This window comes from Acipenser ruthenus, chromosome 45, assembly GCF_902713425.1.
Source record: "Acipenser ruthenus chromosome 45, fAciRut3.2 maternal haplotype, whole genome shotgun sequence".
Classification (NCBI taxonomy): Eukaryota; Metazoa; Chordata; class Actinopteri; order Acipenseriformes; family Acipenseridae; genus Acipenser; species Acipenser ruthenus.
Genome location: NC_081233.1, coordinates 8,315,464 through 8,342,928, shown reverse-complemented (window position 1 = coordinate 8,342,928; position 27,465 = coordinate 8,315,464). Strand labels below are relative to the sequence as shown.

Here is a 27,465-nt window from a genome sequence, read left to right as displayed (position 1 = left end):
TAATAGACACAAATCTCCATGAGAGAAAAAAACCTTATATATATATATATATATATATATATATATATATATATATATATATATATATATATATATATATATATATACCATTGATTTACCATTAAACTATCTCTCTTTATTTTTCTATGAAAATGTTGGCTACACGATTTTTTATAATTTGTTTTTGAATTTTTTTAAGTTTGAGTGAACTCTATGGAGTTCGAGAAGTTGCTCTGCCAAAACTTTGAGAAAAAACAAAACAAAAACCCATTATGCATGATAAAATAGATACATAGATAGGACGCTTAGTGTGGTACAATTATACACGCAGTGACTGCTGGGGATCAGCTGGGTTGGGCTCCTAACCTTTTCTTTATTGCTATAAAGATAATCACATTTCTGGGTTTTAAAAAAAAGAGAGTCTTCCAAATGAACTGCTGAACTGCCTCTTAGTGATACCTGCAAACCTGTGTTATCGATAAAGGATCAAATCAGGAGCAAACTCCAAATACACCTGGAGGCATTCCCTTTGCATAAGCACTACTCTGATCCCTTCTCCAAGTGGGAGTGCAGGTTTCATTGAAGGAAGGCTTTTCCTGGAGGTCAGGTAAGCAAAGGTCTTTCCCTGTGTGAAGAGTATGTGTACTGAGAGGTCAGCTCCCCTCAGGCTCTACATCAGATCTTTAGTGGTGTTGTAGCAAGAAGATAAGGTGCTTATCAGTCTGTGGCTAGAGATTCATTCAGGAAACCAATCTCCTACTTGAATATTGGGCAGGTAATAACCGATGCATTGAGTATGCTTCACAAAAGCCTTCAAATGCAACTGAAAGCAATGCACATGTATATTATTATATAGTTATACAGTATATGCACTGAGAAACATTAATCAAACTTAAATAACTCACAGGCTAACAACCCTTACAGAAGTTTCCTATGGGAGAATCTGCACAGGAATTGTCCCCACGTTTTTCCCATGGTTATACGATGCAAAAAGTTGACCTGTTTTTTTTTATTTTTTTATTATACTTTACCATACCTCTCTGCTGTTTCCTGTGCTCACCCATGCTTTGCTTACACTGTGCTTTATGAAGCTTTGCTATGCCTTCACTGTGGGAGATCCAGTAATTCTGCTGCGCACAGATCTGGCTTTGAAATGTCTGGGTAGCCTCTCCTTCTCTCTCCGGGGGGTGTAGAGAACAGGACGTCCCATCAGGAGCTGTGGTTTTGGGGAGCAGTGGGCGCGGTGACAGCCTGCCTCGGTTGCCCCCCCCCCCCCCCCCACACCTGGTTCCAATTTAAAGGCAAACCCTCGGCTAATGAGACTCAGTTCCGGGTCATTTATACACCCAGGCAGACTCTGTCATCAGAGACAATGATTTTTGTGGCAGTCTGTATGGGGATGCATGGTTTAGCAATCAGGGGTGCTCTGCTTCAGAGCTGGGGAGGGGTGGATAAGGGGAGTGGGTTATTCGAAAAGCATAGAGGCTGTGGTTAGAACCTGGGGGTGGGTAAAACAACAGGATGGGGTATTTGATTGCCTACCTGTTTAATATCCAGGGCTCCTCAGCCCTACCTGCCCCACTGAGCTCCCTAATTTAGAGGTGGAGTACCCCCTTGGTATTGGTAGCGTGATCGCTTCAGTAGCAATGCCCAAGTCGAGTGAAGGGAAACGTGTGTTTTACATAGCACTTCAATGTGTGTCAGTTGCTTTGACTGTGTGTTTAGGAGTCGCTGTTGTTCTAGTGGACTGCTAAGGACATATGAAACACAAGCTAGATCAGCCAAGCAGCACTGGAGTCTTGCAATAAAGACATTACGAAAGACTTCTAGACATAACTTTTTGTCATTACTGTCCTTTCATATCTGATTAATATCACTATATTTACTGCCATTGAGTTTTTCTTATTAGTTACGGATACACTGGATCTCCCAACAGGGGGCCATCAACAGATTTCTAAGTTAACCTTTCAGGAACAACACAAAGAAAGTGGGCTTGCCTTTGCCTTATCCCTGATAATCAATTAGAAAGCAGATCTGAGATTTCCTTGAAACCGGTTGGTCAGTATGGGGGTCTCTTCATCTCTAGTAAAAGACCTTGAATGCTTTTTTTTCATGCTTCTGTGCTTCAAAGGAGACAAAGGACCAGGTGTGACAGGACGGTCAGAGGGGTGGGTTCAAAGCTGCCTTGGCTCGGGGCGTCCCAGGTAATTAGACACAAGCTCCCGAGCCCCCACCCCAGGGGAGGGAGGCGTGACCAAGCACAGAGCCCGGTGGGTGATCCTGAAGGCTTGGAAGAGAAAGCAGATGGAAGCTCTTCTGAAGATGTGCACTGCGGTTTCGCAGTAGGGTGTATTCTGACCTGCGGATTGCTCTGCACAGCTGTTCTGAGGAGAAATAGGTGGACGGGTTTGTGTTTATTATTTACCGGTGGCACAGAGCAGTCTTATTATCTTACAGGGGCAGCATAACAAGTGGATTAATTCTGTAAAGTTCTAACATGGAACTAATATTATTACAAGGAATAGCATGGACTAGTCCATTAGAACAGAGCTCACCAACAGCACTGGACATCCATGCATGATTTATTAAATCGTACTGTTTGTACCTCATCTAGCGGTCAAATTAATAGTTGTAATAACATTAATAAATGATGCAATATCCGAACATTATCAAACTGGTTCTTTCTAGTTTCATAACATTTAAACCTTACTCTTAAAGCAACAATAACCAAGACTTTAAAACCAGTTTGACCACTGGCACCCTTAACCCTAATACAACACGAACCTCCACTTCCTGTTTTGTAGGTCAGCTTCACTCCAGCGTGGGCTCCCTCAGGGTGACTCCTTTAACGGTCGAGTCTAGTTTCCCATTAAAGGACCAGCCGTCCCTCGGTTGAAACCACACCCTCGCCCCGCCCCTTCGAACGAGCTTCGGCCCCGCTTGAACTGTAAGAACGAGCAAAACAAATGAGAAAAGCACATCTTTATTTCATTCAGAGTTTCACAACAATGTCGCACTGAGACCGCCACAAACGAACATAAACAAAGAAGGCGAAATTGTAAGCCCTCCTCCTCCTTTGAAGGGAGCTGCAGAATAGAGTCAGTCAGTAATGACTTCCAGAAATGAAGGCAGGATGCGGGGGAACTTCAAAATATTAAAAGCAAAACGAAATGTAAATAAATTCTCCACCCGTGGGTTATTATTATTATTATTATTATTATTATTATATATAATTGCCTCGCGGGGGTTTATAAAGACGGTCTTTGGTCTCATCTGTCGAAAGTTTACCTCACAGCTTTCCATTTTTGTCAGTTATATGGAAAACTACAAAGCGGTATGTAATTCAATATGTTAACAGTACAAAACCAGTTGAAATAATCGCACCGTAATACAACATCACAGCAAACAGACTGGAGTATGTGAGATTTAGTGAGATGCAATTTCAGCTCCTTTACAATGAGCCCGTCACCACATCCCTCCTGCAGCAGTAGGAGGTTATTGACGTCCGAGCTCTGTGTGACAGCTCAGGAAACGAGCGCCTTTCCGGGGGTGGGGTTGTGGTATTTATTAACAGCACGAATTTCCTTCAACGTTTTAAATGGAAAAACAGAATCACACAGACACAGATGTTTAGGACTTTGCATCGACGGCTGCATTTTTTAACGTTTGAAATATCTGTGTCCTCATAACGCAGGATTTGTCAGAGTTTCCTTCCTTGTGGGGAAATAATTGACCGAGCAAGCACTATAAACACACACACACACACACACACACACACACACACACACACACACACACAACCTTGAACAGTAACTCTCTTGTATATATTTATAATCAACCAGAAATAACTGGTTTGGAAAAGGAGAAAAGAAACATGAAAAAGCAACGGGAGATCCAGAAAGTTGGGGCGGGCTCGGTCCTTGCTGTGCAGCACAAAGTTGGACGCTCCTTGGTTGGTTGTACATGATATTTTAAGACGAAAAAAAAAACAAAATCCTCTCCTCCCCCCCCCCCCCCCCCCCAAAAAACACATCATAAAAAGCCTGGATGGGTAATCTATCTAATGCTACTCCCTTGACGTGCAGCCCAAACCGATTTCTTTTTTTTTTTTAATGTTACCCACTAAAGACTTCATAGGAACATTAAAACCCGAGGGACAGAACAGCTTGGAAGAGGGAGTCGGCGCAGTTGGCAGAGACAGGGGCGTGTGTGGTTGTTCTGAAGTCCTCCACCGTGTGGCGCCAGCGGAGTCCCAGAATCTGACCAGAGCGCTTCTCAATAAAAGCGCAAATTACCCCCGCCGCTGGCAGCCAGCGTGCTGCCTCTGGTTTGTGCTAAATGTTTATTTAATATCCTGAAGAAATTAAAATAACTCTGTGGCAGGCCAGATAAAAAAAAAAAAAAAAAACCTTAAGTCACTTGATTCTCGTCCAAGATGAAAAAGCTTTTTTTTTTTTTTTGTTTCATATAAAATGTTCTTCAAGGGAAAAACACATTATTGCACTCGCAGAAAACAATAGAAGAAGGAGGCCTGTGCAGTTTCGTAAAACTGCACAGCAGTAAATTACCCTTCCCAGTGGTGTCAAAGTATGGTCTGGCGTCCTGCATATCCCCTTCGGTCACGATTTCATTACCTTTTTAGAAAATTTAAAACAGGTTTTGTGAACTGCATGGAGTTCAAGAAGCTGCCCTGACGTGACTTTAAATAAAAAAAAAACCCAAAACATTGCGTTATAAAATAGATACATAGCTAGGAAACGTAACGCGGTACAATTATACAAGCAGGGACTGAAGGGGATATGAAAAAAAACAACATTCAAAACGTGTGTAACTAAACACACCTCACCATAACACTTACACAGGCATTCGGAAATAGAAAGAAATCTATGAGACACGGCGGAATGCATCGAGAGAGACTTGGAGTCTTTCCAATCACTAAAGTGTTTGGAATCACCAGAACATTGCTTCCCATTAATCCGCATTACAGAACGGAACAGAGAGAAGGAAGGAGGGAACGTCACGGAGGGTGGGAACGTCTAGTGACAGTAAACCAAACTAAACTGGAATCAAAGGGAATATAAAGAAGGCTGAGAAAAGAAATATCTAATGAAAAATGATAAGCGACCAGCAAGAAAACTGTAATGCGATTATTCAAAAGGTAAGGAATTCCTTCAAGAATAATAATAATAATAATAATAATAATTTCTATAGCACTTTTCATCATCAATGACCCAACTTTAAATTTAGAAATTACTTGGAAGAAATAAATCAACAGCTGTTTCAAAAAAGTCTTCAAATGAACATCACTCGAACGTGGTTTCAAAAACAGGGTTTGTTTTTTTAATATTAAGGAAAATATAAAGTACAAAAAAGTCAACATATTCCACATCAAGTACAGACTCAGAGAATATTCAGAGACCCGCTTCACTGCACAACATACAGCGTGGTATAAAACTAAGAGAAAAGGGACACAGAGCCACACAGGACAAAATGCATTTGTTTAATAATTAAAAGCACAAAGCGGTCTAACATTTTCACACGCGAGTGTCTACTGTTTCTACCGATTACTGACCTGAAATTGAAATTCTCACACCCAGAGGTGTTCATGCTGGTAGGTATAAAAACGTTGTGACAAAATCTTAAGGTTTTCTAAATACTGACTTACAAACGGGGTAGCCAGCGAGATCTTTTCCGGTGTATTTCTAGAACTACTAAAACAAACCTTCATTCAAGTACCAGCGTTTCCACTAGAAGCCTTCACGTGTTAGAATGGATTAGGATGGTATATTTAGAGCATCTCAAACCAAGACACTGAAAAAGACTTCCAGTCGAGACGCTTCACTTTACAAGGATGGGATTAAGCCACCCCATTGCCTAGCGGTTTGATCCATTCCTGGTTTTGCTAGGAGTTTAATAAGACTGAGCTTGTTACCTACACACTGTGGTTAATCAAACACGGAATAAAACCTGGAATGGGAAAAACTGCACTGCAGTAGGAGACTTCTGTCCATCCCTGCTTTAGTTTATATATTTCGAAATTTCTCACTATGGCGTGTTTAATAGTTCTGGATGACGCATTAGTGTCCATGCACAGCGTTCTAGGAAGCAGATGCATTAAAGAGACAACACTGCCCTCCTGTGGTCATTGCTGGTACTGCAAGACTCGACACACTCCACTGTCTCAATGTTCTCTGAAGTGAAGCTTTGTGTACTGCAGTGTATGGGCACAGGACGTTAATGCACATTAATAGATCCACTTAACTCACCCTTGAGCTGCCCCATCTCCAAAACTAGAGACATTTACTACGCTTCCTTCTGTAGTAAAAATGCCATGGCAGGTTCATGTAAAATAATAGGATTATAACAATTAAACAACAAAAAAAATGTATAGTGTTTTCCAAAACGTAGTTATTTTTGGTACATTAGTTTAGCTCCTCCAATGGCTGCATGGTGCACCAGTAAAGCCCAGTTTTGTTTTGGTCTTGCATTGCTTTGCAGGGTTTGGTTTTGGAAGGCTCGCCGAAGCACAAGCAGCGACTCGGCCCGGCTGAAATCTGGAGGCTCCGCGACCCAGTCAAGCAAGATTGGACTGAACCGGACCGTCGGTGGATCAGAACTTTCAAATCGGTCCAGCTCCTTACTGACCCCGACCCCCCAGCCGCTCTCCCCACTGCAGCCACGCTGGCAGGGATCGCCCCCGGATCATGCTCGGAACGTCCCCAACTACTGCAGAGTCTTGGGGGGCTGCTCCGTTCCGTTCTGCACAATGTCGCCCCCTTGTGGAGAGTCCGCAGGCTGGAAGCTGGCTTCTGGAAAAAAACACAAAATCCGTGAGAGAACAGCACAGACAGGGCTCAGGGTGGGGCTGAGACTGCAGGTCAGATATACACCCAGCTTTTGCTCCCCGAACCATTTACGGTTCAAAATTTGAAAATGAAAACGCAGGGAGACCCAGCATTCATATTCCCAGTTGTAGATCTGAATTATAAGCAGTTTTGTATTGAACTTTTAGGTTTTAAAGCATGCGTTTCCAAGTAACAGAAATTGCATCAACTCCAAACCCTGAAAACACTGGCAGCAGTGTGCAGGTTTTTCCAAAGAGAAATTCAGTGGGAGCGAGATCTCTTGGGGCCTCTGCACAAACTACCCACAACAGCAGGCAGCTACGAAGGCTCAGTTCAACACACCCGAGTCTGCGACCTTCACACTAACTCGAGCTCATCTGGGCCGACTCAAACCGCACTGCAACGAGAGTCTTGGAATAACAAGCTCCCACAGCGTAACCCTCAATCTCAATCGCGGCTCACCGGCTGGGCTCTCGGTCAGTGCGTCTGGCAGCCCCTGGCTCTCGCACCGCTGGCTCAGTCTCCGGTGGGTGCGGTGAGCCACCATTTCCTCCAGGTTCCTCCTCACGGTCTGCCCCTCCCTGGCATCCCGTACAGTCGAGACCCTGCACAGGGGGACACAGAACCCCCCCTTCAGTTCATGAGAGATAGATTCATCCATATACACTGAGGAGCCTTCTAACTTTCTAGTCCAGCTTTCTGTGGTGTAAGTGTCTTCAAGAGAAAACCAATTATAACAATACAAGAGTCAGTGGCAGGACTTTCAGGTTCGGCAAAATACAGGGTAGAAAAATCATTGAGTCTGCATTACAGAACGGAACAAAGAGAAGGTAGGAGGGAACGTCACAGAGGGTTAAACATCTAGGGACGGTAAACTGGGCAGCTGGTTCCAACAATTTAACAGCAAATGCTGGAGAGGCAGCCACCAAACACGCATAACCACACAGTAAGCATGGCTTAACTGTGAATTCACCAGAACTGGGAGAGATGTCGAAGAGCTCACCTTTCAGGTGTAACCACTCCTGTGTGACTTACTGAGCGTCTCATCTGTAAGAGAGAGAGACAAGGCTGAGAAACCCAGCCCAGGCACACCACACGGGGGCGCCGTACCAACGGGCACCCTAACACAAGTATTCTACTGTCAAAGCATACTGAAGTGTAATAAAGCACAGAGAGGCAGGGTAAAGCACAGACAAAAGGCATGAACCGCGAAGGCATGAAATTTGTAGAATGACTCGGTTTTAACCCTACAGCACACAAATAATTGTTATTGCTACCCTGATAATGATAGGACAGGCTATCTGAAATGTCTTTGAATCAGAAAGTTTATATCAGTGTGTCAGATGGAAATGACAACAGGTATATTAGAAATATATATATATATATATATATAGCATAGGGTGTGGTGCCAGAGCTGGCTTCACCCCCAGAGATAAGCTGGCATCGTCCCTATTCTATATGAAGCTGCAGGTTTGTGTTTCGGCCTCGTATCAGAGCTGGTACTTGCCCGTCGGGCGTGAAGCCGCTCTGGTGACACCATCATTGCCGGGGAGTCCGGCGGGGAGAGCTGGCACAGTTCTGGGGGCACACGGCTGCTGGTGAGTCGCATGCAGTCCTCGAGGGCGCCCACAAACTGCTGGCACGTCTGCTTGAGTAGCGAGGAGGCTTCGGTCATCCTCTGTTAGAGAGAGCAGAGCGACCATCAGTCCTGTGGTTAGGACAGGAGTCTGGCTGCCACACAGTTAGAAACACTTTGTAAAAAGTGTGAAGTGACTGTGCTGCACCTCTGTGTCGGGGAGAGGGGAGCCCTCCCCCTCCCTGGCCTCTGCCCCCTGCTGGATCTGCTGCACCTGCTCCAGCAGCAGGTCACAGTACAGCCGCAGCTCCGACATCTTCCCCTTCAGAGTCTGGCTGGCATCCCGCAGCTCTGAGGAAAGACAGAGCTGTTACACACTGCTTCCCTCCCTCCCTCAGCTCTACCCATGTTCCTCCCTGGTTCTGCTTGGGTTCAATTCTCACCTTTCTCCTTCTTGGTCCTGCTGTCAGCCAGGCAGGCCTTCGCAGTGCCCAGAGCCACCAGCCACTTCTGCCTCTCCGCTGCGTTCAGCGCCTGGAGGTAAAAATACTGCTCTCCAGGGATCATCAGCTCCAGACGTGTGCTGTCTGCGGCATGCACTGCGGAACGAGAAATATTATTATTACTATTATCATTAGAATTGCATTTTACTTCATCCAACATGAAACCGGTGTTTGAAACAGACACCCGCAACACTTTACTTACCCCTAAACAGGTTCGATTTGCAGAGAGCTTTATCTAATACAACCTAGCAAGGATTCCACAGCGGAAAAACTGGTTTGGGAACATTCCGCAGAAACTAAAAAACTAAATAAACCAGCTAGAATATCTGGTTTCCTAATAATGAAGAGCGCAGCACTAGGATTTTGTCACCATTGTGACACAGGGCACACTACAGGAATTCAGCTCAGTACTGCTTATCTCTGTATCATGTTACTGCATTCTGTCCATTTTTTTAAAATATGCTTTGCAATACCTCGCTAGTCTTTAATCTGGATCCAAGTGCCTTTTCACATATCGGTTAGTTTCTAACTGAACTAACTAACTGAACTCCTCTGCAGGAAAATGACTTTGCCTTCACATGCACATCTCCGTGCAAAAGGACTAGGCACACGTCGAAAGAGGATTATTATTTTTTTTTTGCAAGTTCACTTCAACATCTTTCTGAGCTGACTTTGGTGCTTCCACCATTGCACTGAAACAAAACCGAACCAAAAACGGGCAGAGACCGCCTCTTGAAAAAAGGACTCGGTTCTGCACCCCCCCTGACCCTACCTTTGATCTCGCAGACGGCCATCTTGATGCTCCCTTTGCTGGCCTTCCCCACGTCATCCTGGGAATCGTAGTACGAGAGGACGGTACCATCCAGGACGAAATAGCGGGGCTGCCAACCTTCAGAATGAGAGGAGAGACAACCATTGCACAGCAGTTTGATCCAGTCCTGTTTCTTCAATGAGTTTCTCGCTACCTACACACTGTGGCAAACCAAGCTCCTACTAAAAACTGGAACGGGTGAAACTGCTATGCAATAGGAGTCTTATTTGCATCCCTTAGGCGCTGCAGTTCAAACTCAGCTGTTATACAGCAAAGGTGTGCGGGTGTGGAAGTTTGCCCAGAGCGTTGCGTTGGAAACAGCAGATGCTCTCAGAAGGATGTGTAAAGCTATGAAGAGATTTGCTTTAAAAGGACTGGACGATGCCGCTTGTTTTGATGAAAACAAACAGCGGGAGTTGTTTTTTCTTTCATGAACCTGTTCTGGGAGTACAACGCGCAGAAAGCGTTTACTTGTAAAATTCAACTAACAGAATTTAAATAAGAAACTTTGTAAACAACTTTGCTGAAGTTTACCCCACATTTGCACGGGCATTTTGTAGTGGCTCCCGGTTATAAGATGATTGCGTTTATTTCGGCGGCGTCTTTATAAACGTTGTTTGTTTTTACTGTACATAACTTACATACACAAAAAAAACAACACGAGTCAAATGCAACAATCTTTGTTTGTTTGTGTTGTGTTTAACTTTTTTGGTATACGTGTACACTTCACAGACAGACATCACTAAAGTTTCACAGATAAGTTTGATTTTTCAAGCAGCTTGTGACCGTATATCTGTAACAGATTTCCGCTTCATCAAATCCTGTCTCGGCTGTCAAGCTAAGTCGTTGCGATGACAAACTGCAATAAAGCTGCTACTTTAAAAACTTACCAGACAAATAGTTGGTCCATTTGAGTAACACGCCTTCCATCGCCACCGAAGCACAAAACCACGTTGACTGAAAACGTCAGTGGGAGGAGTCGACTGCTGCGCAGCCAATCACCGTGCAATGTGTCCCTGAACACCCAATCAATCTAAAGAAAAGAAGGCGGGAAGAAAGGCAGCGATTGGCTGTGTGCAGAGAGTGGAGGAGGCTATGAAACTTTTCTGACCAATTGGAAGCACGAATATATTATTGATAGGTGTTTAACTCAATCACGTCGCAGATTACGTACGTGGGGGCGGAAGAGAATAATATGATTGACGTCTGTGTTGACCAAAGAAAGGCTGGTTAAGTATTGTGGTAGCTGTAGTACGGGATATATGGGCGGCAACAGCATGTGGATATTCACCACTGGTTTACAACTGGTCAAAGAAGATGTAGATATGCACCACTGGTTTTCAACTGGTCAAAGATGATGTAGATATGCACCACTGGTTTACAACTGGTCAAAGAAGATCTAGATACTCACCGCTGGTTTTCAACTGGTCAAAGAAGATTTCTTTAAATTCAATGTCAAGTGATGTCAAGGAGGGGTTTATGTACCTGCATTTAAATCTACCTGTCGGATAACATAAACCAACTGGACCATCATCAATATGTTACTGTGCTGACAAAAGCACTAACTTAACTTTCTTAAAATTACAAAATATTTTCTTTTTTTTACTGTAACAGCTACATATATTATTATTATTATTGTTATTATTATTATTATTATTATTATTATTATTATTATTACAATCGTTCCTTTCTTGTACGAAAGCGTGTGAATGTCAACTCCCAATGCAGAACTACAGATCCCAGAATGCACCGGCGCGGGCCCGGATGGCAGACCGGGTTCCATGTGAGACGTGGTACCTTCTACCGGTATTTAAAAAAAAGAAACTGTTTGTTTAACAAAAAGGGGGTCTATTTGCATAAGGGGGTGTCGTAAGCCTGCAGTTGTCGCAGTTTACTTTCTGTAAATAGGGAATGAGCGAAGAGAAAACGCCCCCAAACAGCAAGACGAACCCCGGGAGCCCCAGGTACGTAATTGATTGTGGACACCCGCGTAATTTAGGATTCCCAGACAGGAGACTGGAATACAGCGGGCGGTGGTGAATTTAAGTTAATCATACGTGAATTGCAATTAAGGGCTGTGCAATTCGGGGTTCCGAAAAGAGGCGTCTAATTAATAATTGATGCACGATGCATTTGCTACTTTTAAGGTTGCGTTACTCACAATGTCAATAAAGACTGGACAAAGTCAAAACGGCGTGCTTCGTTTTGTAGGAGAAGATGTTACCGGGATGCGAGTCACGTGTGCGGCTTAATTATATTAATGAATTAGCACGAGGTTTAGCATTTTAGGTCAGCTTGCATGTGGGTCGCTTTTTTTACACTCAAATGTACGTCCTGTTTTTTTTTATTTGCGTGTTATGGTTTTCAAATTGCTCTGCTTTCAAGTCCCATTGTGTTCCAGTCGGTGTTCAGCGCTATGCATTCACGCTAGACGCGCGTCAGGTTATTAATACTGCAAGCAGGGTCGTGTTCTGTATTAATGCTGCTTTTAAACGGGCTGGCTTTTTGAAGATTCCAGAACGGATTTTGTTATTGTGACGTAAGGAAGGCATGAATGAATGACGCGAGCAGTGACGACAATGTCGTCAATGATTTCTTCAAACACCATAACATAGTAAATGTAAAAAAGCAATACCAGAAGTCATAGTCTTGTACATATTGTTTTGTTACATCGTCTTAATAATATTAGAATACTAAAAAAAAAAAAAAAATGGTCACACTGCTTTTTAAAAACAGTGTAGTTATTGCCGTAAACCTCAGCGTGCATGTTTTATTGTGCGTGTGTGGTTTTCTCCCGCTCCAGTATTGAGCAAATGCTGGCTCTGAACCCTGGCAAGACCCCCATCAGTTTGCTGCAGGAGTATGGAACGAGGATAGGGAAGACCCCCGTCTACGATCTGCTGAAAGCTGAGGGACAAGCCCACCAGCCCAACTTCACGTTCCGTGTGACTGTGGGCGACATTAACTGCACAGGTAAGTCTTCCCTGGTGGTTAAAGAAAGGGGCTGGATACCAGGAGGTTCAAATCCCAGCTCGGCCACTGACTCCCTGTGTGCGACCCTGAGCAAGTCACTTCACCTCCTTGTGCTCCGTCCTTCAGATGAGACGTAAAACAAACAAGGTCCTATTGGAAGTGACTCTGCAGCAGCAGCAGCAGCAGCAGTTGTGATGCACAGTCTAGACTAGCGATCGCCCTCAGCGATCACACTGTTGAAGAGTTTAGAACCACCTCAATCCAGCTCCCATGTAATCCAGATTGATCTTTCGTTATTATCTGTGGATTGCAACAGACGACCTTCTGCTCTGGTACAGGAATCTCAACTCTCTCTTCCCAGTGACTCCTAACGCATAGCAGTTTTTGCCCATTCCAGATTTTGCTACCAGCTTGATTAGCCGCAGTGTGCAGGTAACAAGCTCAGGTGTGTCCTTCCGAAACGCCTTGTAAAACCAGGAGTGGATAACACTGCTATGCAATGGGAGTCTTATTCCCATCCCTGATGAACCATCCTTTACAGAACTTCATTAAAGTATAAATGTGTTATTTTTTGTGTCCTATGCAAACTAAGTTCTTATATAATATATTTTCCTGGTAATTTCAGTGTGATGCACGAATAGACTCATGGTGCCATTTCCTTCCTGCTGTAGGTCAAGGGCCGAGCAAAAAGGCAGCGAAACACAAAGCGGCCGAGGCTTCTCTCAAGCTGCTGAAAGGAGGCAACATGCTGGAAGAGCTGGTCGACGGGGTCAGGTGCGTGCGTGTGCGAGCGTGTGTGTGCGTGAGACAGTGCTAACCTTCACAGAGGTCATTTTGCCTGAGTGATATTAACAGCAGTGTGGTAACAATAGAAGTATTATTATAAGGAGCTCGACCTCATTGACTCCTATGAAATTCTATCCGGGGAGGAATCTGTAGAGGGTGATTTTAACAGGTGTGACGCTAAGCAGGTTTGCCTTCATTTCTTTTGATTTTATTTCAGCTCACAGCTAGAAACAAAAACATCCAGCACGGGACAGCAAGCAGAATGCAATCCAGTGGGAGCTTTGCAGGTAAAAAAACGAACAAAGAAGACTGTCCTACGCTTGCCTGGTCTGCAGTAGCATTTTTGAAAAAGCTCCTCTGCTGTCTCTCCTCCCAGGAGCTGGTGGTACAGAAGGGCTGGCGGCTGCCGGAGTACACTGTCACTCAGGAGTCTGGCCCCGCCCACAGGAAGGAGTTCACCATGACCTGCCGGGTCGAGCGGTTCGTCGAGATCGGTGAGTCTGTCTAGGTAACCAGCTCGGGTGTGTCTTATGAACTAGTAAAACCAGGAGCGGATCAAACCGCAGTGCAGTGGGAGCCTCGTTTCCATCCCTGGCGTGGCAGACTGGGCCCTGGCTGTGACGCTGTGTTGGCGTGACGGCTCCTCTCTCCTCCGTTTCCCAGGCAGCGGCACCTCCAAGAAGCTGGCGAAGCGCAACGCGGCGGCCAAGATGTTGGCGAGGATTCACGATGTGCCCGTGGACCAGCGCAATGGCAACGAGGCAGAGCCCGAGGACGACCAGTTCTCCATCGTGAGCCCCTTTCCCTTCCCAGATGCCCCGTTTCTGTGTCTAAATGCACAGTTATCAATTCGATTTAAAGGATTTTTAGGGATACTGAATCTGTGCAGGTGCACAGGGCTGGAAATATGACTTCTGATGCATAGCAGTTTCACCCATTCCCGGTTTTCCTACAAGCTTGATTAGCCACAGTTTGTATAGCTAACAAGCTCAGGTGTGTCTTATTAAACTCCTAGTAAAACCAGGAATGGATCAAAGTGCTATGCAATGGGAGTTTAACTCATAAATCAGGCATCATAGACATTAGGGTAGGAAGGACACCCTTTGACGCATTCTTTTTCCTGACACACTCGTTCCTCTGTCCCGTCCCCAGAACCTGAGCACCAAGCCGGAGAGCGGGAAGTGGAAGAGCTCGGGCTGCACCTGGGACTCCCTGCGGAACTCCGCTGGGGAGCGGATCCTGCACCTCAGATCCAACCCCCTGGGGATGCCCAACTGCAGCTCCTGCTCCCTCCTGAGCGAGCTGTCGGAGGAGCAGAGATTCGACATCAGCTACCTGGACATCGGTAACGCAGCACTGAGGGTGCGGAGATGGCAACGAGACTCCCGACGCAGAGCAGTGTGATCCATTCCTGGCTTAATGAGACACTGAGCTTGTTACCTATACACGCTGTGGCTGATCAAGCTCGTAGTAATACCTGGAATGGGTGACACTGCTATGCAATAGGAGTCTTGTTTCCATCCCTGGGGGGCGGTGGCACCGACTAGTCGAACTGAATCACGCTGGGGTTGACGAGGCTGGCAGGACAGTTTTAGAGCATAAATAAACAGTTCTGCAGTTCCAAATTTTTTTTTTCAATTTAGAAAGGAAGCGATTCCCCCCACACAGCTGCTCAGGAGACCTGAAGGTTTAGCGGGCGTCCTCGGATCCCACGAACGAGCCAGCTTCCTCTTCCACAGGAACTCCAGAGCGGATGGCAGCTACCGCCCGCTGGAGGACAAGCCCCGCAGGTGTCCACTCTGAGCTCGCTGAGCGCCTGGCCGGTAGGGTCAGCTGTAGCGTGATGAGAAGAAGCACAGCCAGGACTCGAACCTGCGCTCCCCTGACCGTGTGACTCGCCCCGCACGCCCCGCAGGGACCCCTTTCCAAGCGGTTTTAAAATGCATGTCTTGTGTTGGTTGCAGAGGAGCGGAGTCTGAGTGGGTTGTGCCAGTGTCTGGTTGAGTTGTCCACTCAGCCCGTGACGGTGTGCTACGGGTTCGCCCCCACGAAGGACGCAGCCCGGGCCGGCGCCGCTCACAACGCCCTGCAGTACCTCAAAATCATGGCAGGGGGCAAGTGAGACCCCGGAACTGGACCCAGACTGCAGCCTAAAGACATTGAACCAGGATACCTGTGAGAACAGATCGCCAAACTCTCCCAAACTAACACTGCTCTCCGAGGCTGTCTTAATGTGAAGCCTAACCCCTTCGAGGGAGACTGCTGTAGGCATGTGCACGCACTCAATGCAACCGTGCTATTTTTTTTCAAAAAGGTCCTGGGTTTTAATTAACAAAAAAAAAGCTTGAAGTGAATCCGTCAGTCTGCAAGCAGGCTGTGCTGTGCATGGGGGCCTGGGTGACGTTTGTTTATCAAAACTGTATCGTGCCCTGGTATTACAGGATAGCATGATTTGGAGTCCCAGTGAAAGATAATGAATGATATTGTGTGTGTGTGTGTGTGTGTGTGCGTATGTATTATTTAAAAGCAAAAAAATACCTACGCATACAGGTCCTACATTTTAGTCAGAAAAGTCGGTGTTTTTAACTCTGGAATTAATTTTGTAAAAAATAATAATTTGTTATTAATAAAATAATGATACTGTCGTTATAAAGTTTTCTATACCAGACTGAGTTGGGGCTGTACTGTATGGTCCAATCTAAATGTTTTTTTACTAACTTTGCATAAACAGTGAGAGGAATTCTCTGGGGTTCCCAGTAGTACCAGTTAAACTTGAATTTAACAGAGAAATTTGCCTTTTATAATCCCCAATCTCTTCTGTATATATTGCATATAGTTCTGTATCCATTGCATAATTATGATTGTTACGGTTACAAGTGTGTTTGGTTTTTTTTGTACCGGGCCCATCTTTGTCAACGGGAGAGCTATAATACCAATATTGTCTTTTCAAATATCTTTCCCTTTACGGTGTTATTGTTGTCCTTAGATAGGGGACATCAATGAAGACATTGCATCGGAGACATGTGTCTATGCATTAACTGAGGTTCTTTTAGAAATATATGCTGTAGACAACCTGAACTAGGCTTAGCAGAAAAGACGCTTTCAGCCTGTTTAATTCAGCTGTGGTGAACCCTTGCTTCCACAAGAGGGCACTGTGGGCAATGTAAAAATAGTTGAGCCCCAGTAACTTAGAATAGGAAATCTACACTGTATGCGAGTCAATGCAAAGTCTTCGTAAACACTTGTGTTTGTGTGTGATTTAAAAGAGATGCCACTTTCTACCTCCTGTTCTTTGGTACTTCTGTTTTGAATAAAAGACGATTGCAGTAAACCACGGCAGGAAACGTTTGATTTTGTGGAGAGCGCATGCAATGTTGTGGATTTTGAATTTACAGACGGGAGGAGGGCATTCGGCCCGTCAGCACTCGTCCGGTTCCTAGTAGCTGATCTCAATTGCGAAGGAGTCTCCTAGCCCCTAACTCTGCTTGATCATATGCTTAACACCAGGCGTCTCCAAGCCTGGTCCTGGAGAGTTGCAGGGTCTTCTAGTTTTCGTTACTTAATTGCACCAGTTATTGGCTTAATTAGTCAAGATTAACAGATCTTTAGCCATTGATGCTGCAGAAACCTACTGGATAGTATACTGTAGTAAATGTGAACACAGCTAGGGTCCCTGTCTGAGCGTATCCTTATTAAAACCATGCAGGAAGTGAACTACCTCTTTTGTATTATAAATACACTCTTTATTCATTTCTATAAATAAATAGAACACCACACTTCTCTTCAGAACAGGAATAGAAAAATATATCTCACAATCAGCGGCAAGCACTAATAAAACATTGTGCAATCCTTTCCGTGCAGAGAACAGCTTCTACAGCAGCATGTCAATTTGACAGCGCTGGTGTGCAAATTGTACAGAAAGAACAAATGCTGAAAGAAACGTCAGAAATTCAACAGCAAACGTTTTCAGTGACTTAACGTCTTTCATTGAACCTGTTTAGTTTCTCTTCTTGGGTCTCGAAGCAGCTGGTACCAGACCCAGATCCTTAGGAGTTGTGCCGGGTTCCGATCCACATGGGAAACAGAACCGGCATGCTTAGCTCTGGTTCTGGGTCTGCTCTGCTTCTAGTTCTGACCCTGGTTCTGAAGGTCATCCTCCACAAAGCCACTGCTGTCTGACTGCATGCTGTCCCCTCGCAGAATCACATCTAAAAGGAAAAGTGGTAGATATTTTTTTTAACCAAGGTTTTGCATGCGCCTCGTTTCCTGTTTACCAACCCAGTTTCCTCTCTGATTAAGGTTTCTGTGTAACTTGTAAGAGATTCTACACAGTGTCACTTCCCCTGGCTCTGAATATTAGGAAATGATGTGCAAAGGGAAGGTTTATGGGTGTGGGTGTTGATAAATATACTGTATATATGCTGCTGTGCAAAAGTCTTAGACATGTTGCATTTTTCTACTCTGATGCATTATGAGCATCAACATTTTACTCAAAGCCTCCACTAGTGTTTCTACTATTATAACAACCTTGACTTGCATAAAGAAGGAAAAACATTGAGTGAAATAGCTCGCATCACTCGATTTTCAAGGTGTGGTATCCGAAGCATAATCAACAGGCACAGAGAAACATCATCTGTCATTGACAAACCCAGGACTGGAAGACCCAAAAAAGCTGTCTAACAAGGATGAGTGATACTTGAAGATAATATCCTGAAGGAATAGAAAGAAGACAAGCGTTGAATTGACAGCAGAACTGGTAGAAGGCACAGGTGTCGTTGTCCATCAGATCAACAGTATGAAGGTCACTCTTGAAATCAGGGCTTGAAGGATGTGTTGCAGTAAGAATACCTCTGTTAAGAAAGGGGAACAAGACTAAAAGGCTAAAATATGGAACAATGGTCAAAGGTGCTTTGGACTGTCGATTGATGGACAACGGCATTCCAAGCAATTTCTCCTTGACTCCTTCTGCCCAGTATGGATAAAGTCTTACCTCTGTGTCTCATAGTCACAGATGCCAGAGGAGATGAGGTCATCTGATTCCTGGCCTCTGATAGGCTGATGTCATCTTCACCAGTGCTCTGAACCTGGGTGACACACAGAGAGTTTCTACATCAGTGTCAATGCAATAGTTCCCAGACTTAATAAAAGACTAAAGCAACAACACTCCGTATTTAAGGCTGGTTTTGGTCCATCAACCAAAAGCACTGTAGATACTGTCAGCTGCATAGGACTGTGAAACTAACCAGGCAGAATAACTCTTGGTATTCTCAGGAACTATATTTCTTTGGGGTTGCCCACATTGGAAGGTTTCCCAAAAGGGAACCTACTCCCAGTTGCACAGCTGGGGTTTGTGTGGGAGAATTGGTAGGGAAATACCAAAGACAAAAAAAAAACAAAAAAAAACGACAGAGCGGGTGCTCAGAACTGAGCAGAACTGAAATTATATATCCGCCTGTGCATTTATTTTGTATGTGTGTGTGCTCTCGGGTAAAGCATGTAACGCGTTTCACGGCCAAATTTCGTTTTCTCTTTAACCTGGTCTCAGGAGTGAGGAGGTTAAAAAAAAAGTGACCAAATTAAACCACGTACCTCCTCCATCTCGAAAGAGTTCTCTTGCTTCAAGGTGTGAGCTCCCTCCTTGGCAGGACTCAAATACCCCGGGAACGAGGAGGATTCTTTTAGCTTTGCACTGGTTCCGCTCCCCTCGCTGTCCCCAAACGGCTCCACGACAATCTCGGAGAGCTCCAGCTCCTCAACCAAATCTCCCTCCGTGCCGTTGACGGTTATCCTGCAGACTGGGTCGAGGATTGCCTCAGGATCCCTAGAAACATCTTCAGAAGTCCTGGTACCCCTCTCTGTGCACGACTGAGCGCCCTGTGAAAAGCACCCATCCTTCAGGCATCTGTCAGCCTTCACAGTGACGGGCTCTTCGCTGGACCCCTCTCCTGTGCCAGTTGTCTTACCCGAACCAAGGCAGACTCTAGACCGCAGAGTCAAACCCACAGATCCAGCAGTTCCTACCATCTCAGTATGAACCAGACAAGCAAAGGGTTCTTTGTGCACCGTTTCCACAATTAGAGGGCAGATAACATCCTGGCAGAACTTTCCTGGTTCAGAACACCGGAGAGGTTCTAGAGCACAGCCCGTGATGGGGGTTCTAGAACCCTCTACAGAAACGGAGCTTGAAAGTTCGTCCACGGGGTCTGGCCTGAACCCGGCCCTGCTCAGCTGCGTTGGGGTTCCTGCCTCGGACGTCCCCAGGATCATCTCCACCACGTTGGGCATGCTGCGCCTCTTCTTGGGGCTGGCTCGAGGGGAGGGCCCCGGGGAGCCCAGGGACTCCCTGGAGCCAGTGTACAGGCACATCTTGGAGATGGTGTCCTTGAGTCTGTCCACGGGGGAGCGGGGCTCGCTGCGGACGCTGTTGAACCGCTGGCTGATCTTCTCCGTGGGAGAGGAGAAGGAGAACTCCGGAGGGGCCAGCTTCTGGACGGGGGTCTTGGAGACGTGGGAGTAGAGGGAGTAGAAGGCGTTGGCCATGGTGGTGAGGACCTCCACCTGCCGGAATCGACCTGCGGAGAGAGGGGGGTAGAAGGAGTGGCGCTGGGGAACGGGTCATCTGGGTTGATTTTCATCCAAAACTTCCAAAACGCTCAATTCAAACTACTATAGGGAAGACAAGCAGAGAAGCCAGTGCCTTCTTCAGAGTACTAAAGGAATATTTTATAAGAGTTTACGCCAGTCTTTAATGAACTGGCTGTTCACAGCAGGTCAAAGGCAGATTTAGAGAATAACTCCATCCTGGAGGGGCAACAGAACCCCAAACCTCTAGGAACAATTGGAAATAAATATTTTAAAAAAAAATTATATCTGAAGCTACACACTCGGATATCTCAAATAAACATCTCATTACAGTTTTTGAAGCACAGCGCGGGTGAGGGTTTTTATAACCCAGTCATTTCTTTTGACTTGGTTGTTATGTTAAAGTGCCAGTAAGTGTGCTGAAGCACGAATCTTATCAGTTTTCACGTGGTGTGGTTTTTGCAGCCTCACAGTTCCGACGGGGCTCGTCATACATTGATAGCTGATTAAAACTGTGATCCCATCATCAGCTGAGATGAGAACAGATATCTGCGTTTTAACATTCTCTGTCGTAATGGCCTTTTACGTGATACAAATAATGTTTTTCAAAGCAGACTTACAAAGAGGCAAATGAATAGTTGGAAATAAGACTCCCGTTGCAGAGCAGTTAGATCGATTCCAGTATTCACTTCTGTTTCTTATTAAGCGTGCAGACTGCAAAACCTGGACTGGCTCAAACTGATCTGCAATGGGAGTCTTATTAATATTATAACACTACTAATACTAATACTAAATAATAATAATATACGGGATAATGCACACCCTCAAAATAACCGAGATGGAAGACAGTCTTCTATGTACTTTATTTGGTAATATTAATTGTAACCGGTTTAAATAATCGCTGTGGTTTCTCTCGTTAGTATTGCATGTGTATTTCGGGTCTTACTGGCCAGGGAGAGGCCGGGGTCCTCCTCACGCACGCGCTGCAGCTGCGACTCCAGGAACAGTCGGAAGTTGATCCCCCGGAGGCTGGACGGGAAGTTGAAGAATCTGGTGGGAATCCTGGCCGGGAGCGCCAGCTCATCCTGCCCGAAGCCCAGGTTATAGAGGGTCTCCTCGGCATCCTCCGAGCACAGCTCCAGGATCTCCGACACGCTGCGGGAAGAATCGGGAGCAGCCACTGAGAGTCATGGGCAGCCACTGAGAGTCGGGCTCAGCCATTGAGAGTGATGCTCATTCACTGAGAATCAGGCTCAGCCAATGAGAATCAGGCACAGCCAATGAGAATCAGGCACAGCCACTGAGAATCAGGCTCAGCCAATGAGAATCAGGCACAGCCACTGAGAATCAGGCTCAGCCAATGAGAATCCGGCTCAGCCAATGAGAATCAGGTACAGCAGTCATTACCAATCAAGTAGCCTCATTAAGATATCATTAAGGGCTTAATTAAATATCAAAGCTATTTACTACCGTTCTGCATTAACACATGTATTTTTTTTTAGCAAGGAGAAACGCTTCCAATAAAGCTGCCAACCAGATATCAACAGCTCAGGTTTTTAATTCAGGGGCTTAAATAACATATTAAGTTGTTTCGTATTTGTTTTTAGCGTTTATAATTGGTGTTTTTTTTTTACCCCCGTTCAGAAAAATGCGCTAATGTCAATCTAGAGTAAATGGCTTTGAGAATCTAGCCTTAAGAATCGGACATAATCAAAATAATCATGCGCTATCATTCACAGTCCAATGATGTAGAATGCTGTACCAGTACACTCCCAGTACGCACCTGGACGCGGTCTTACTGGTCCCACTCGACAGTCCACTGGAGGCCATGCTGTTTCCCAGGCTCATGAACTGGAACTGAGTCATCTTCTCTGTCAGAGAGCTGAAATCAAACCAGTTACTGGGAACAGAAGTCACTGACCAATAGCACATTATATATATCATTTAGATCTTTTATTTAACATCATACAATCAAAGAAACTACAAAGCGATACCAGAAGCCGTAATAGTAGTACAGTAGTATTTTTTTCATTTTCAATAGTTTTTTTTTTTTCATTAAGTATATGGGAAAACTACAAAGCGGTATGTAATTCAATATGTAACATAAGATCGTGCCGCAGGGTTCATTCGACTTTCTGAAGCAACATGAGTTAGTTCCACAGGGTGATGCAGAACTTTTAGCCTTCGCTGCATATTTACCCCGGAGGAACCTTCTCTCTGTTCTGTTTCCCTCGAGCTCTTGGAGGTGGCAGCAACGAATAATGTCTGAAACGACAGAGAGGATTCGCGTGAGGTTTGCAATCTATCAATACAGAAGAGCCTCAGGAGATTGGATCATGTTTCTGTTCTACCTCAGTCTTGCCAAACCTGATTCTGTGAGGATTGTGAATTTTTATTCATTGTTTCTGTGAGTAAAAATGAACGTATCTTACCCCAGCGTTGGTTCATCTTTAGCTCGGTTTAATACGATCGCTGTAAAAAAACAAATGAAATTCAGCTGACCTACAGAGCTGCAAACGTGTGGTTGCTGTATGGCAACTACAAATCAGACATAGGTGAATATGAGAGAGTTGACAGGTCTGCGTTACAGTGTAAACGCGTTACCTTCTGCTCCTAAAGTCAGGTCATCTTCTAAACTGTATCCAGTTTTCAGGAAAGATTCTGAAAAAAAAGGGAAAATGCGCAATAGTAGCAACAACACAGAAACAAAGAAAATCTCAAGTTCACTTCAACATCTGATTTTATACCCTATCCCTAACTCTAACACCCCTAACCCTAACCTTCACTCTTATGTGATACAATTGTGTACTTGCATATATACTGAAAAAAAGATTCACAAGTGAAGCACATTGTAACCATGCATGCTAACACTGTAATGATTACTTATTTCTTAGCAGATGCCCTTAACCAGGGCGACTTACAATTGTTACAAGATATCACATTATTTTTACATACAATTACCCATTTATACAGTTGAGTTTTTACTGGAGCAATCTAGGTAAAGTACCTTGCTCAAGAGTACAGCAGCAGTGTCCCCACCTGGGATTGAACCCACGACCTTCTGGTCAAGAGTCCAGAGCCCTAACCACTACACCACACTGCTGCCCTTAATGACATGTGTTTACTACTACTATGTAAATACACAGTCATTACAGACAATGGAAAGTGCTACCAGATTTTCAAAACTATAAATTGCATTGGGCAAAGGAATTGCTCAGATTCCAGCATGCATCATTTTGACTTGCTTAGTTTTGGTGCTTGGTATGGACACCGGGTTTGGGTTAGCAGGAGGCTTGGTAGCCCTGAACATAATTCTATCCCGAAGGGAAGCCAGTGGCGTTCCGAAAAAAAAGTGGCTTAACGCTTACCAGCGGCTCTATTGATCGGGTCTTCAGGGAAGAACTCTGTGGCCGACCTGAAAACCAGAGACACGTATCATCGTCATAGCAGACTCAAGCCTGGTTGACGCATGGGCGTCACATCTATCTGTGGCAGTCAACTGCAACAGAAAAGCAGCTCCTTCACACTTCGAAAAATAACAGCCTGCTAAAATACCGATGAAGTGCACAGGACCTGCACAGGTTTTATGAAGTCAGGATTTGGGTGCAACATTCGTTCCTTTTCTGTTTTTCGTCATTGCATAAAACCTCAATCTGCACCACAAGAATCTACCGTATACGAAATCGAGATTGCCTAGAGATTTAGAAACACAGTGTTTTCATTCCCTTAGAAATTGAATGATTGCTATTTTAAGCCCTTGGGAAGCACTTTGGTTTCTCTTTGAGCAGAAGCTGATAAACTGTGTTTTTTTTCTCCAACCATGAAATGACATTAACTAGAATTGTAAAATAAAGCGCGGGCTATTGAAGTAGCACAGGAAACCAGCTTAACCCCAACATGTAAAAAAAAAAAAAAAAAAAATGTTATGATGCTTGATTCATTCTGATTGCAATTCTTATTGCAATTAACCAAACATCGTGTTTAATATATTTTCTGCGTTAATCTGCTTTGACCTGAGTTTCAAGCTGCCCGCCTTGTGTAACCCAAGCTAGATCTGTGTCTTTTATAGAATGCCAATGGGATCTCGTGAACACACTGCTGTCCACTAGATGGCGCTGTAGACACTCTGGCTGATCTAGCCTGTGTTACAGGTGTCTATGGCGTCATATGGAACAGTCATAAGCTCACTTATTTTCCGGTCCTGGTTTCAGAACTTGCTAGGGTTTGTCAGTTCCTTTTAGTATTTGAAAGACTTCAATCAAGCCCTCTTGTTGTGCACCTGCCCCAGTGTGTGTATGAAACAGTTTCCAGCAGTGTTTCACACAGCACTGCTTGGTTGCAAGGTAAGTCAGCACCCTCAACCCTCAGACCTGTGTGTCTCTCTCCCCCGCGCTCTCGCAGTCTGAAAGTCTCGTCAAAACAGAAGCCTTACCCACAATCCTGCAGCCAGCTCTCAATCTTTCCAGCTGTGCTTCCTGTGCAAATAAAAAAGCTGTTATCACCAAATCTAACTGCTCATATAGAATTGCAAATGAAGAAAGGACTTCCTACCATCTCAGTTTGCATATTACTAACTGTACAATTGAAGTCACTTTTTGCAGTTTCCAATTGACAGCAGTGGTAAGTCACCTTGAATATTTAGGCCGATCCTGTGTTCCGGATTAAGGCCACCCTCTACAGTCCCAAACATATCAAATTACTGTTCCACTGCCTCTCTGATGGCTAACAATCGGAGCATTTGTCATTGCATTAGGTTTCTTCTGGTGTTTCTAAATCCCTCACTCAGTTCTGGAAGTTGGAAGCCCTGGCAGGCAGCTGGTACCTTCCAGGAAGACCTCATCGAGTTGGGGTTCACAAGCTTGCAGGATCACCCCCTCTTCCAGAGTGAGCCGGTGGCGGCTGCTCCTCACCCAGGCGCGCCGCTTCTCCGTGGGGGACGGGGTGAGCATGGGGGGACCCTGGGGCTCCATCGCTCCGCACCCAACGCTGCTGCCACTCTGAAAGACGAGACAGAAGAGACAGAGAGACAGGGCAGGGTCAAGCATCTTCCACACATGTTCCGATACAGATCAGAACACAGTTTCAGATATTGAGCTGCTCACTTCCCATGCATACAGGCAGACACCCACACACTGCAGCCACCACTGAGTGAAGCATATATCTGACACGCTGTGGGCGGCCCTCCCTCCTCTCTCCGGGAAACGCACAGACTGGCTCAGTTTTTTTAGCAGCTTGCAGAATATTTAGCAGCTTTCAAAGACACTGTTTGTCTTTATAACCCCTGCAGAAAAGTTGACGGCATTTCTAACACGAAGGCAACCACAACTTTCTTAAAACTGTCACTCGGAACAAACTCAGTGGCTACCGAAAGTGAAACAGCGAAGGAAAAGATTTGTAAAGGACGACCTCCTTTAGATTTTAGATTCAGTGCATGGCTGTACATGCAATTGCAGATCTATAAGAGCTTCTCGGTGGATAACTACCTCTCTGAAGCAAGCAGGCTGAGTTTAAAAGCAGTTCATTTTCAGTTGGCATATTGTTTGATCTCAGTCTGTAATACATTGAGATTGATAAGAGAAGGTTTCCATGTGTTGACAAAATAAAAACAGAACCTAGGCAGAACAAATGGGGCTGACAAGTCAAGACAAGTAGATTCTATCTACTGAATATCTTCACAAACATCTGCAACGCCCTACAGCAATGAGAACAGGACCTACACAGCCGTGTGCAAATGTATTAGAGCACCCCATTGCTTCTGTGTTTTTGATTTGTTCTGTTTAGATCAAACCACAGTTACTGAAACTCATGGAAAATTGTCAAAAAAGGCAAATTAGTGCTTGTCTAATTTAATTGATGACTATAATAGGCCACACATGCCTTAATTTCAAATAGTAAGAGAAAAGGAACACACAGCCACAAATGGTAAAACGCAGGAGATTTTTTTAGCTGTGTAATTAAAACACAAAGTGGTCTAACATTTTCACACATGAGTGCCTACTGTTTCTGCATCACTGATTACTGACTGACAATGTAAATTCTCTCCCCTAGAGGTTTTCGTACAGGTAGGTGTATAAAGGATATAAGTGACAGATCTTGAGGAGTTCTGATAAATTTGCACCCGACTGTATTCATAACATATGTTTTAAGGACTGTTTTGTTTAGGAGTGTTTCTTGAAAGTTCGTTTCGATGAATTAAATCAGGTTTGCAGTTCATGAAATCCTTTCTCAGCTGCGTTTTATTCCTTGAAGACTGTATTGTATGTATCTTGATGCTTTAATATAGTCCCATTCTGAAAATATTTTAAAAAGATGCTTGCTGCAGAGCTGGGTTTTAGCCAGTATTTGAACAGCAGTCACTTACAGTCTCAGTGTCTTCCCAGTCAGTTCATGATTCAGTCTCCCTGGCCCTGGGTGTCTCCTTGTCTCTCTACAGCACTGAGTCGGTTCTCTCCACCAGTCCCATCCCGCGGCTCTGGGGCGGTCTCACTCCTCTGCGTTTCTCCTCTTATCAAAGGCACGTCATGAAGAGCAGAAAGGGAAGTGAGTTCTGCTTAAGACCTGCAGCAGCAGCAGCAGCACTGTGACACTCAGCTTACCCACATCCGCTGGGCTGCAGCTTGACAGTTTGACGTTACAGTGTCATGATTCAAACTGTGTATGTGTGTGGGCCCCGGAAGGGTTTGAACATTTATTTCATGAGTCGAAAAAAAATGAGGGGGGTTCTGTGTATGTTACCAGTATAAGAAGCTTTAACAATGAGTTTCCTGTAGTTATATTATGCATTCACTATAGTTTACCCATGGTTTGCCATGTTTATTAATATGCTTTACCATACCTTGCTATTCTCTGGGATGGGTAATGGGATTGCACAGCAGTTTGATCCACTCCTGGTTTTGCTGTGAGTTTAATAAGACATGAGCTTGTTACCTTATACACTGTGGCTAATCAAGCTGGTAGTAAAACCTGGAATGGGTGAAACTGCTTTGCAGTAAGAGTCTTATTAACTTGCCTGAGTTTTTACAATGCTTACCTGTGCTGCACACTGCACAGGTAAGCTGTGCTTATTACACCTTGCTATGCTTTTTCTATGCTATACATTTACAGGGTGTTGCTTCAAAACCACACATTTGATATCTTTGTAGCTGATGGGAGTGCAACACAGGTAAGATTTAGGGAAGAGTATTGCATTCAAAAATAAAAATACATTTAAAAAAACCATTGAAAGCTTCAAAGGCTCCCCCACTGTATAGGCACTATAGACAACCACTTAACTTCCTCCAGATTTCTCTTGAACTATAAAAGCACACAAAAGAGATGTGATAACAGTATTTACCTTGGGCAGGTGGAACAGCACCAATGCTAAGTATTAAAGGGGAAACGATTGCCATC

General features: G+C 44.7%; 3 protein-coding genes across 13 annotated transcripts; 1 reads left to right on the top strand and 2 right to left on the bottom strand.

The window, feature by feature from the left end:
* Nucleotides 1-5,410: 5,410 nt before the first annotated feature.
* Nucleotides 5,411-10,723, bottom strand: LOC117401110 (pleckstrin homology domain-containing family A member 3-like). Of its 2 annotated transcripts, none has more exons than XM_034001584.3 (8): nucleotides 10,626-10,723; nucleotides 9,697-9,813; nucleotides 8,865-9,020; nucleotides 8,630-8,772; nucleotides 8,353-8,523; nucleotides 7,849-7,892; nucleotides 7,308-7,450; nucleotides 5,411-6,809 (listed from the first exon to the last, which is right to left on the bottom strand). In XM_034001584.3, exons 1-8 carry the CDS (start codon nucleotides 10,663-10,665, stop codon nucleotides 6,724-6,726), a joined length of 900 nt encoding a protein of 299 aa, XP_033857475.3. In that variant the 5' UTR covers nucleotides 10,666-10,723; the 3' UTR covers nucleotides 5,411-6,723. The 2 variants fall into 2 exon arrangements, with proteins under 2 accessions (XP_033857475.3, XP_033857476.3); XM_034001585.3 differs by having other exon boundaries at nucleotides 5,411-6,806.
* Nucleotides 10,724-11,458: 735 nt separating this feature from the next.
* LOC117401108 (RISC-loading complex subunit tarbp2) lies at nucleotides 11,459-16,825 on the top strand. 5 transcript variants are annotated; one of them, XM_059013261.1, is made up of 8 exons: nucleotides 11,459-11,699; nucleotides 12,539-12,708; nucleotides 13,380-13,482; nucleotides 13,712-13,781; nucleotides 13,847-13,988; nucleotides 14,158-14,285; nucleotides 14,647-14,839; nucleotides 15,138-15,450. In XM_059013261.1, the coding sequence occupies exons 1-8, from the start codon at nucleotides 11,647-11,649 to the stop codon at nucleotides 15,185-15,187; spliced, it is 909 nt and encodes a 302-aa protein (XP_058869244.1). In that variant the 5' UTR covers nucleotides 11,459-11,646; the 3' UTR covers nucleotides 15,188-15,450. The 5 variants fall into 5 exon arrangements, with proteins under 5 accessions (XP_058869244.1, XP_033857473.1, XP_033857474.1 ...); XM_034001582.3 differs by lacking the exon at nucleotides 15,138-15,450 and adding an exon at nucleotides 15,459-16,825 and having other exon boundaries at nucleotides 11,461-11,699; XM_034001583.3 differs by lacking the exon at nucleotides 15,138-15,450 and adding an exon at nucleotides 15,459-16,825 and having other exon boundaries at nucleotides 11,464-11,699; nucleotides 13,871-13,988.
* Nucleotides 16,826-17,221: 396 nt separating this feature from the next.
* Nucleotides 17,222-26,606, bottom strand: LOC117962935 (uncharacterized). Of its 6 annotated transcripts, XR_009319769.1 has the most exons (13): nucleotides 26,438-26,606; nucleotides 24,899-25,073; nucleotides 24,509-24,551; nucleotides 23,445-23,491; nucleotides 22,681-22,737; nucleotides 22,509-22,548; nucleotides 22,276-22,341; nucleotides 21,860-21,958; nucleotides 21,023-21,231; nucleotides 19,084-20,066; nucleotides 18,485-18,578; nucleotides 18,143-18,344; nucleotides 17,615-17,702 (listed from the first exon to the last, which is right to left on the bottom strand). XR_009319769.1 is itself a non-coding variant. In XM_059013423.1 (12 exons), the coding sequence occupies exons 2-12, from the start codon at nucleotides 25,044-25,046 to the stop codon at nucleotides 18,277-18,279; spliced, it is 1,854 nt and encodes a 617-aa protein (XP_058869406.1). In that variant the 5' UTR covers nucleotides 25,047-25,073; nucleotides 26,438-26,606; the 3' UTR covers nucleotides 17,222-18,276. The 6 variants fall into 6 exon arrangements, 5 of the variants coding, with proteins under 5 accessions (XP_058869406.1, XP_034769983.2, XP_034769984.2 ...); XM_059013423.1 differs by having other exon boundaries at nucleotides 17,222-18,344; XM_034914092.2 differs by lacking the exon at nucleotides 18,143-18,344 and having other exon boundaries at nucleotides 17,222-17,702.
* Nucleotides 26,607-27,465: the final 859 nt, after the last annotated feature.